This window comes from Humulus lupulus, chromosome 8 (assembly GCF_963169125.1).
Source record: "Humulus lupulus chromosome 8, drHumLupu1.1, whole genome shotgun sequence".
Classification (NCBI taxonomy): Eukaryota; Viridiplantae; Streptophyta; class Magnoliopsida; order Rosales; family Cannabaceae; genus Humulus; species Humulus lupulus.
In genome coordinates, this window is record NC_084800.1 from 84,651,093 (window position 1) to 84,663,198 (window position 12,106).

General features: G+C 35.4%; 1 protein-coding gene across 1 annotated transcript; it reads left to right on the forward strand.

The window, feature by feature from the left end:
* The first annotated feature begins 312 nt into the window (after positions 1 to 312).
* On the forward strand, positions 313 to 9,712 carry LOC133795730 (uncharacterized). The gene is made up of 7 exons (XM_062233186.1): positions 313 to 341; positions 421 to 430; positions 3,298 to 3,375; positions 4,294 to 4,355; positions 4,627 to 4,720; positions 4,844 to 4,920; positions 9,634 to 9,712. The coding sequence occupies exons 1-7, from the start codon at positions 313 to 315 to the stop codon at positions 9,710 to 9,712; spliced, it is 429 nt and encodes a 142-aa protein (XP_062089170.1).
* Positions 9,713 to 12,106: the final 2,394 nt, after the last annotated feature.

Genomic DNA, 12,106 nt, shown 5'->3' on the forward strand with positions numbered 1-12,106 from the left:
CTTGAATGTGGCTTTGGCTGACCTCCAGCTTTGGGCTTTTGTATTGCTTGTTTCTTAGTTTTAGCTCTTGGACTTGGAAATTGTGATAATCAAGCCGTGACCCAATTTTTGTTTAAATCCTTTGATGCTTTCCTCATATTAATCTATATTCTATTTGTGGTGATATTCCTTATGTTTGGAGGCCTTTGAGCTTTGACTACATTTAAGTGAAAATTCTGAAGAAAAAAAAAAAGAAATGGCCTGGAGAGTTTAAGTTTAAACTAGTCTCTAGACCTTGTTGCCACATGGGGTTTTTGTTTGTGGTTGGCTATAATGGCTCCACCTCAGTCATTCTCTGTCATGTAAGCTTCTCTTGTTTTCCTCACTTCCTTTTTATGTCTATTCTTGACTGTTTCTCTTAAACTTTTCATGAAACTTTAGGAAATGCAAGGTTAGTTTATTGAGTATGTATAGTTTCTGAGCTTATTTTTAGAAGCTTGTTTGTCTTCTAGAGCTAGATAGAAGTCTAGGAAATAGAGATTTTGAGTCATTATTATAGCACTTATAGTTCAGAAGAGAAATAGAGATTTTTCCAGAAAATTCTGATTCTTTTTTTTTTTACTATTTCCCTCATGCTCTCTGACTAAGTCCATTCTTCTACTCATGATGTACTATACTAAAAGTTATATATTATAAGATTTTAGGAGATTTTTTTACTCTCTTTTAATACCATATATTTGACTGCAATGTGTCTTTTGGACTAATAATAGATTTATGGTGCTATAAAATCTTGAGCTTCTTGCAGTATTATTTGAGGTCAGGGGGATGTAAATTTGGAAAAGCGTGTAAATATAACCACACTAGAGGAAAGACTTCTGCAGCACCATTAACACCAGTTCTAGAGTTTAACTTTGTTGGTCTTCCAATCAACATCATTTGTAACGCCCTGGCTACCCCATAACAGTTACGGTGAACGGTGGACCGGAAATTTGATTCATTGCCTGAATCCTTTGGTCAAAAACGTGCTCTAAGTGTAATTAACAGGATAAGGTATAAAACCAATAAAAAGGAAATGGAGATTTTATTACAAGCTGCTCTGCAGAGCTAAACAAAACATTAACAAGTTGTTCTCAGTACAAAATGGTCTCTACTGTTTCAAATTTACAATCCCGCCGACCTAAGCGGCAAAAATAGGGTAAACCCCCTAGTTCCTCTGAGAACATCTTGACCGTGGTGGTCAAGCGGCCGCATATGTACACACCACCACATCAGCTCTCCACTCAAGGCTAGGTGAGCTTTTCTTTCCCTTTACCTGCACCACATAGCACCCATGAGCCAAGGCCCAGCAAGAAAACATAACACTTTATATAAACATTATCAAATGATTATCGTTATAATCACACTGAGCATAAAGCTGTCAAACAAATGGGTAAACACCACATGAGGTTCTGATAAACCACACTGAGTGACTGCCATGCAAATCACTAAATCAAATGGGAGAGTGGCTGCTGAGTAAGCCACTAGCCTCCAAGCGCTTATTTCATTCATCGACCCTCGGGGTCGGTCTGGCATTAATGCTCTTTGAGTCATTCAATGCTAATAATCGATTAGATCAAATCTTACTGGCTTGCGTGACACACGCCAAGGCCGTCCTGACTAATAAGTCAGCTCATTGTGACCAATGCCCAATACCACTGCCGAACCTGACTAATAAGTCACAGCTTCACAATGATACTAGCACTCTTGTCAAACCTGACTAATAAGTCAGTGCCATGCACAAATGAGCAACATATGCTAAGCATTCCATATACAATCCATGTCCATATTCTCACAATCATCATGCTTCACGAATATCCACGCATGTCACATTTGGGGTGCAGTTTTCTTACCTCTGGTCCGAGCTAGAACAGATAAAAGAATGACCCTGAGAACGATCGACCTTTTGATCCTTTAGCGGTTACCTGGTCATAACCAAATTATGGGATTCCATCAATAAAATGAATAATAAAAGGTTCCCAAACCAAAACCTAACCTTCGGGACCTCAAACACTACTCAACCGGGTAGTAGGTTCAATCCCGAGGCCTTAGGCTTGCATCCGCGAGCCAAAAAGCTCTCTTTGGCCAAAAATGCCTTAAGGGCCGCGGCCCTCCTTGGCCATGCTGCGGCCCGCCCCTCAAACAGAGGCACCTAAACCCAGCCTTCACCAAGGGCCGCGGCACACCCTGGCCATGCCGCGGCGCAACACCCATTTAAGCCAAAACCCCTGTTTTTCTTCCTCTACGATTTCACTTAGAACCAACCCTTCAAACCCAACTTAAACACCACCCAAACCTCTCTCAAACACCCATTAACACCCCTAAACAACACTCAAAACTCTCCCTCATCATAACCCAAGGCAACCCCTTAAAACCTCCATCAATTCCAACAATCCTCCATAAAAACACAAACTGAAACTTATATTTAAAACAGGGCAAAACCAGAAAAGTTATGATCAAAGCTTACCTCAAACTTAGTATTGAACCCTCTCCAATGGCTGAACCAAAACCACAACCTTAGCCCCTTGATTTCCTATCTTAGCTCCACACTTGAGCTCAAAATTCCAAAGAAGAGAACTATGGAGATGAATGTACGGGAAGGAGAAGATGAAGCAAACTCTGTTTTGGGTTCTATTTCACAGCCATCCATACATCATATATATCCACATACCAAAAGACCATTATACCCCTAGGCATAATAAAGCTTCTAAAACCTCTCAAGGGCAATTTTGACATTTTCCACCTACACCGTTAATCATAATTAACGCTTCCCAATTCCCACTAATCTCAAAATCCTCAAACATCAATATTTCACATCCCGTTACCCTTTAATACCCGGTAACACCCTAATCATTAAAACACCCCGAGACTCACCCCGAGCCCCGAGCTTAAGCCTGTTATGACCAAACCGACATTTAACATTTCCTTGATCGTCTCATGCCAAATGGCTCGAACAAACCCATATCATAATGTGGTCTCAATTTATATCACCAACATGCATTCAAATAACCAATTTACCCTCAACGGGCCAAATTACCATCACACCCCTGTATAAAGAAATATGGACTCACATGCATGCATTTCACATCATATCATAATATAATCAACACATACATGCATTTTATCATTTAATAACATAATTAAACAAGTATGGCCCTCCCGGCCTACTGTTCACACCGTTAAACACAACAGAGAATTCGGGGCACTACATCATTGTTCTGTCTATATTTTAACCTTTCAACATATAAAAGCTGCAATAGTTGCTTGTGGTTTATATCGCAGGGTGAGAAAGAATGTCCATATTACATGCGATATCTAGAACATCTGCCATTTCTGTCAAGGTCTGCTGCTATTTTCCGGGTAAGTTATTATTGTACCAGAAATTCTACTCATTTCCATGCTTATTTAAAGGGTAGCGATGATACTAAGTTTTGAAGATTGGGAGTCTATTCAAAGATTTTAGTTTGCATTTGACATTAGTTGCTTCTGCTTGCAAACTCTGGTTTTATTAATGTACTTTATCCTTTATATGACTTCAATCTGTTACTTTTTTGCTTGAATGGTCCTTTTTTTTAAGAAAAAATTATTTGGTGGTTGCTTTTTGATGGATGCGAAACTATGTGGTAAGTTTGTCTAAAACAAGTAGGAGAACTATTAAGAAATAGCTTAAGAATCATGTTTCGGTGATGAAAATAGTAATCACCCTTTCCCTTGTCATATTTATTTTTATCATTTAAGTGATGTTTTTTTTCTTTTAAATATGTACTAGATACTTTTCTCCTAATGACTGTGAAACTGATTTATATTTCATGTGACACAGTGGGTTCTTCAATAGTACAATTTTTTAACAACATTTAAGAATTTTGTTCATGTTATCTTTATGGTGGATGGCTCTTGAGAGCTCTCCACCACATATATAATTATATTTCAAGCTTACACACACACACACACACACACATATATTTAAATATATACATATATTGATTGAAAATAGTTTATTAAAAAATAAGATACTGTTTTTTAATTGAATTTGGCAGCAATTTCTGCTTTCTTCTTCTTCTTTTTTTCCTGAATGTTTGTTGGAGTTATCAATTTAAGTGTTGATTAGATGTGCATTTTTTTGTTTAACTTATCCTTTTTAGATATTTACGACATTACCCATTTAGACAGCGGGGATTAATTTTTGGGGGAGAAAAATATGTTGTATGTGTCATGAGTTTCTGTAATTTCCATAGGCTCTCACAAATAGCATCTAATTTTCTGATTTGTAATGCACAGGAGTGTTTTGATCCTATTGTAGCAAGATCTGGTCGTGATTTGATTCCTGTTATGGTGTATGGGTAAGCAAAGTTAGCCTATTAGTTTGCGATTTATGTGATAGTATATTGGCAAGCAAAGAATCTTAATTTATGATGTCTTTTGCTTTGGAAATTTGCAGAAGAAACATTTCTGGTCAAGAGTTTGGAGGAATGTACTGTGTAGTTTTCACTGTGAGCTACTACGCCTTTTCTAATATTATATTGGGCAATATGTTATGTTAATGTTCTTTCTTTAATTGGTTATTGATACGAGTATAATACCTTTCTTCTGCAAATGCATCCATCCACACAGGTCTATTGTTGTATCAGCTGGTCTTCTTAGGATATTTGGTCGTGAGGTAGCCGAGCTTCCCATAGTGGCGACAACTAGAGAACACCAAGGGAAAGTAGGAACAAATGAAACTTTGATTTTTTTTGTTCTTCTTAGTATTTTAGTTTTCTTTTCGTTAATGTTAAGAAGCAGAAGAAGAATAGCTACTAAGTTGGTATATTTTGGTTTGTTATAACAGGGCTATTTCCAAGTATTATTTTCATGTATAGAGAAGTTGTTGGTTTCCTTGAATGTGGAAAACTTTAAGAACATTTTGTTGTTGATGACAGTGTTGAATGTTTTAAACTAATTTGTGGATTGTTAATATAATGTTGAATGTTTTTACTATTTGTTATTTGAAAATCAAGTTCATTTGATGATGCTAGTATATATTAGAAAGCTAATTTTAATTCTATAAAAAAATTAAAATATAATAGAATAAATTAGTGTTATATAAATGAATATATAATGAGAATTTAAACTTATCTAAATATTAAAATAATACGAAAAATGTGTTATAATATCTATTACAATAACACTTTTTATAAGTAAAGAATTTTGTTATGCAAACTTCATTATATAACACAAATAATGTGTTATACTAAAGTGTAGTATAACACAAATTTATAAGTATTGAAATGTGTTATATAATCGACTATAAATAATATAATTAAACACTTATCTATTTATTAAAATAACACAGAAAGTGTGTTATCGTTGACAGTATAATAACACATCTGTATAACAATGATAAAGTGTTATGTAAAGTACCCTGACCTACGATAACATAGTCGGTTTTAACACTTCAAAAAGTGTTATGGTATGTTTTAATAACACATTTTTGGTGTTATTAAAAGCATTTTTTCTTGTAGTGAATATAATTCACATAAACATGCATATATTCATTTAATGGCATAATTAAACAGTTATGGCCCTCCCGGCCTACTAATCCAGCCATTAAACCGCACTAGGGTTTTCAGGGCATTACAAGAGCGGCCATGGCATCCCTTTGCCGACGGTCCATTTCCGCCTGCCGCTCACTCAGCTCCTGGTGCTGGCATTTGATTTCCCTCTGCTACATCGCCATTGTCTCTGCAGCATTCTCCTGATTGGCCCTCAAATTAGCCAACTCGTCCCGCAACACTCCCAGTGTTTCCCTCAGTGTTTCAGAATCTAATTCCTCCTCTTAAAACTCTAAATGTGGTTCACTCTTAGCCACATTTGGGGGAGGAGGTTGGGATGATGCAGTGCCAATGGTCTGTCCAGCCTTCTTGGATGTCTTCGCCATTAGATTTTCTTACAGTTTTTTATCAATCTCTCAATGAAAGCACCAGAATGTTGACCCTTGATTTGGCCAATGACACAGAGTCAAATATACGACAGGAAATGAGACGACAATTAAGAATTTAATCTAATGGAAAAGAAGAAAACACCAACAATTTATAGTGGTTCGGCCCCAAAGAATGGTAACGACCTACGTCCACTTAGTGATGTTATTAATATTGAGTCTCAAAGCCGTGATCAAAGAACTAGGGTTCTTGAGTTTCAAAATCTTTGAGAGAATTACAATAAAATGATGGATAATCGCACTATAGCTCTCTCTCTCAATATTCAGGAAAAAGATTCAAAGATCAAAAGTCCCCTCCTTGAGCTATTTCATGCATATTTATTGGCTCAAGGGGGGTTACATGGTCCATTGTGTAATGACCCAACTATTCTAGACCTTAGACCATTAATAACTACTATATTAATTATAAGAAAACGTACATGCGAAAACATTATAACTTTATTATGTAAAGAAAATGTTGAATACATAAAAATGTGATTAGGATAAGGGATCCCATTGTTTTGAAAATAAAACAAAACATAACTTAAATAAATGGGTTACAAAATCAAGTGCGGAAAATAATACATAGAAATCATAATTTAAAGACTTAAAGACTTCATCCTCTAATCGAACACTCAGTCCATCGATTCCATCCTGCCTCAATACACATCCCCAAGCTGCCAAGAACCTTTCCCGCCGCCATAGCTATTTTCCTGCACATATAAACATAAAGGAATGAGCCTAATGCCCAGCAAGGAAAAACTAACAACATAAATCATATACATAAAATTTATATCATATGCTAAAAACATATCATAAACATATACTATAAGCATATCAGAAACATAGGTCATATACTACTACAATGGCCATTATACTACTTGGGGCTTGTTAACTAATCAAGTCATATGCCCATTATATTTGTGGGTCTTGCTAGCTAAGCATGTCATATGCCCATAAATTTATTGGGGCTTGTTAGCTATACAAGTCATATGCCCAAGTCTATCAACATACATAATAGAACATTTCATAACACAACATAACATAAGATAACATATAACATATCATATAACATATAAAATCCTATCCTATTTTCCTTACCAAAATACTGGAATATGAGAACAAGATCGGGACTTTGGAACACTCCTAAAAACCATAATATAGAGGTGAGTATACTAAAGAAAAGAGATGGAAAGAATAAACTACACCATTGAAACGATACTTACCAACGAAAACCTTAAGTTCGAAGAACTTAGATGCTAACAAAGAATAGAGAATATGAGTTAGGATTTGAATAGAAAAAATATAAGAACTTAAGGAAACAATACAGAAATGAACTAGAATTTGGAATACCTTTAATGATTCTATGATCAAACTACTCCTCGAAACCGAAATATACTATAAACCTTACTTCCCGAGTGTTTATTAAGCTTATAATGATTAAGCTTATAACCCCAACCCAAGTGTTTATCACTCTATAGTCTCACTAGCGCCTGGAAGGCTCTGATCAATGCTTGAAGAATGAATGAAAAGGCTTGGTGCTAGGTCCTATTTATAGAGTTCTAGGAATAAAAATCTTCTTTTTGGCTTTGAATAAAAATAATGACTTTAATTGAAAATATTTGAATATTCTTCAGCCAAAGGCTTAGGACTTGGTCAAATTGTTCAGAGAGAGGTTTAAGGAGTCAAAGCTTGATTTTCAAAACAAAAATAATAAAAACAAAATAGAATCCTAACTTCTAACTCCCTAAATCTCGTAACTCTAAACTCACCTGCAGTAAAATCAATATATATGGAGCTGTAGGACTCCAATTTAGACTCTATTTATACCGTTATAAATCTAATTCAATTATCTACAACTTTATAGAAATACTATTTTTCGAAATTCATAACATAACTGGGTCAAAAATAGGTCGAAAGTTACAGTACCCTAAAGTTATGAAAAATCTATTTACAACCTAATCCATAAATAAATAAAATTGTGACAAATGTCATGCTCCTAAAAGATTTTGGTGAAGACTAAGTCTTATATTTCCCTTATTTTATCATTAAAATAATAATTCCTTAATAATCATGCATATGACAAATGTCATAATCTTATTGGCTCTATCTAAACCTTAGGAATAACCATGCTCACGACAAGTGTCATATTCTTATTGGCTCTATCTAAACCTTAGGTTATAATAATTGTCATATTAATAACCAACAATATTAATCAAACATTATGTTATAATTAATATTCTTAAACTATAGGTTAAACTTATAAAATCTACAAGTGTTACTACGAGTGTCCAACTAAGTCCCGGCTTGAACCAAAATCCACAGTCATAAACATACTACAACTACTACTAGCTATTACTATTACTACTACTATCTAACTAGCTAAGTAAAGTTCTTAGACTCTACACATTGGGCCTTAACTCTCATTAATATCCGTGTATCAAGGTAATAAAGATGAAATAATAAATATAATTATTACAAGATCATAATCTTGTAAGGAAATAAACTGAATCATACGACCAGCCTGGTCGTACCTAATAGTCAGTCTTAATGAAGCAATGTGCATCTGGTCGATAACTGAACAACACCTTTTCACTTCAACTCTGCCACGTGTCAACCACTTATGAGAAATCATTGCCACGTCATCAACAACCGTTTTTGGGTAAACACTAGGCGGCAAATCACTTCACTGCCCATTGAAATTTCTCATTGATGGGACTTGGTGAAAGACTTCAGCCTCAGGCTCTGGAGGCTCTTAGCTTGACCTTCTGGTTGAGACTGCCATCCCTGCAGCAATAGAATCTGACTATGATTGTCTTAAGCTCTCAATGAAAGCACCAAAATGTTGACTGGTTTTTTAGCCAACTGACTCGGAGTCAAATAATTAATTAGAGAGCTTTCAATTAGACAATCAATACGGCATAAATGAGCCAAGAAGCTAGTAATAATGAGCAATAAATAATAGAGAACACCAGGATTTATAGAGGTTCGACCCCAAAGCTTGGTAATGACCTACGTCCTCTTAGATTTGTATTAATCTTGAAGGTTTACACAAGATCACAAGAGATACAAGTGGATTTCTATGTGTAAAAGATAATACAATATGACAGAATCTCTGCTGAGTACCAAGCCAAGCTGCTCAATATTTTCTTGGTGCTGGTCGGTAGGCTATTTTTCTAAACCCGTCCCCCTCCACTATGGTGGAGAGTTCGTATTTATACTGTATCTCTCACCCATTGGTTGCGCCTGAGCATAACTGACAGGGAAATATCTCTTTCTTCTCGCAGGTAGTTACAGTCATATTTGTTAGGAGGCTTGACCGAGTCTTCAGGACTGTCAGGCGCTCTTTGCGGGTGGTTAGGCGATTCTTGCGGAGTGCTAACGGAGAGTGTAACTGCTTTCATCTGAGCAGGTATGTCTGTTCGTCATACTGACCAGCTGATCTCCTGAAAAGCGTACCAAGCAGTGACTATTATTCATTTGTCAAGTGTATTCCGACCAGTCTGCATGTCATACTGACCAGCAAGTTTCTGGTGGTCCTGCCAAGCAACTAAGCCTCTGGAGATAGTATGCTGAGTAGTAACTTGTTGTATACCCTGCAGGTAGTATGCTGAGTAGTAACTTGTTGTATGCTGAGTAGTAACTTGTTGTATACCCTGCAGGTATACACTGACCAACCTGCCGGGGGGTCTACCCAGTCTACTCCATGTGTTCAAGATTAGTGCTGTAATGACCCACTAATCTAGACTTTTTGGACCATTAACGAAACTATACATAAACTTACATTTTTACGAAAATACCATAATTTTATTGAGTAACTTGTTAAATAAGAGTTACTTACAAATAAATACTAAGAAGGATATGGGATCCCATTGTCTTTAAAAACAAAAACATGATTTAAATGAAAAGAATTACATAAGAAATGCGGAAAATACATATAAAACCATAAAAAAAGGTAAAATGAGACTACATCCTCGAATCGAATAACGCTCGGCCCCTTGACTCCATTCACCATCGATACACATCCTCTAAGCGTCACGAATCTTACCGCCTCTAAAGCTATTTTCCTGCACATAAAACAAAAAAGGAATGAGCCTAATGCCCAGCAAGGAAAATCTAACACATAGTCATAAACATAAATTTCATAATAAACGTAAAGGTATATCATAACACTTAATACATACACTTATTATAATGGCCATTATTACTTGGGGTCCCATAGACTAAACAAGCTTATGCCCATGAGATTAGTGGGGTCCTACTAGTTAAGTAGGCATATGCCCATAATCTTTTTGGGGTCTTGTTAGTCAAATAGGGCATAAGCCCAAGCCTACAAACATACACATTCATAACATATTCATAACATATCATATTTCATAACATAACACATGAGCAATACACATATAGATTCTATCCTATTTTCCTTACCAAAGTTACCGGGATATGATGGACTGAGTTGGGACTTATGGAACACTCCTAAAACCATATGAGAAAGAGTGAGTCTTATGAAGAAGAAGAAATGAAAATGAATAGGAAGACTAAACCATTGAGAAATATGCTTACCACAACTTATGTGCTTAAGAACTTGGATTCCCTAACCAAAATAAGAATGAGGTTAGGGGACTGAGTAGAAGGCTTTGAGAAAGAAAACAACATGAAGCAAATGAAATAGAGTTTCGGGTTTACCTCAAAGACTTGCAAGATCAATCTACACCACAACCGAAATACTAAAGAATCTTACTTCCCAAAGTGTTTGATAAGCTTATGATGTTTAAGCTTATGATTTTCCCACCCAAGTGTTTAACTCTCACACTCTCCTAGCACTTGCAGCTTCTGAACTTAGAGTAAAAGGTGAATAATGGCTGGGTACTAGGTCCTATTTATAGAGTTTGGGAATGAAAGTATCTTGATTTTACTTGAATAAAAATAATGGCTTTTTAGGTGAAAATAATTTGAATAATCGTTCAGCAGAGGCTGAAGACTCGTTCAAAAGATGCTGGACTTATGAAGGAGTTTGAATGGCTGAAAGGAAAAGAATTCAAAAGTGTTTGAAAACATGCTGGTGGAGGCGATATATCGCCCCCTGTAGGCGATATATCGCCTAGACCACTGTTCCCGAGGCGACCATGCATCGATTCGTGTTTTCCGTATCTACGTGCTGCGACATATCGCCCCCTATAGCTGCGATATATCGGCACACGCTGAATATTTAAACACGAAATTACACATTTTTAGCTAAGTTTGAATGGAGTAAACAGCCTTGACTAAGCCCTCAACGTATTCAAAGCTGCTGACTGACCCTATAACATTCAAACTTTACTCCTTATTAAATTTAATCCTAAAAAATACTTAATCCTTAATCACAATTCATAACATGTGCTTAAAATCCTATTGGTTGATATCTAAACCTTATAGTATAATAAATATAATCCTTAATATCAGTCATATTAATCAACCTTAGGTTAAATTTAATATTCTTAAACTATAGGTTAAACTTAGAAAATCTATAAGTACTACTATGAGTGTCCAAATAATTCCCGGTCTGAACCAAAAATCCACAGTCACAAAGATAACACTAAACATACTATAATACTACTAAACAATTAGCTAAGTAAAGTTCTTGGACTCTACAAGTGCCACGTCAGATATGCCAATTTTCGGGATAACAATTTGGTACCATTAAAAAGTCAAAATTGATAAAATAATATATTATAAGCTGAAATTTAGTCTATAAATTTTTTAGTGTAACCATATTACTCTTCGTTAAATATAATTAAGAATACATTTTAATCAATAAAAAAATACTTTTAATAAAAATAAATAAAAAACTATCATTTATTCTCCCTCTTCTTTTTCTCTCTCCCTTCTACCCAATACAACTATTAGAGATGTAATTTTGTGTAATGATGTAGTGTCCCATATTTTAATTAGCTAGATAGTAGTAGTTAGTATTAGTTTTTAGTATGATTGTTACCGTGGATTTTGGTTCAAGCCGGGACTTAGTTGGAAACTCATAGCAACAACTATGGATTTTATAAGTTTAACCTATAGTTTAGAAATATTAATTATAAAATAAGGTTTGGTTAATATTGCTGGTCTTAGAAATATTATGTATTATAACCTAAGGTTTAGATA

What these genes read in the sequence shown, in the direction of transcription:
- LOC133795730 (XM_062233186.1), top strand. Translation starts at nt 313, where the DNA reads ATGGCTCCACCTCAGTCATTCTCTGTCAT. An exon ending in GGTCTGCTGCTATTTTCCGG is followed by an intron (nt 3,376 to 4,293) that starts GTAAGTTATTAT and finishes TGTAATGCACAG; the next exon opens with GAGTGTTTTGATCCTATTGT. An exon ending in GAAAACTTTAAGAACATTTT is followed by an intron (nt 4,921 to 9,633) that starts GTTGTTGATGAC and finishes TATACCCTGCAG; the next exon opens with GTATACACTGACCAACCTGC.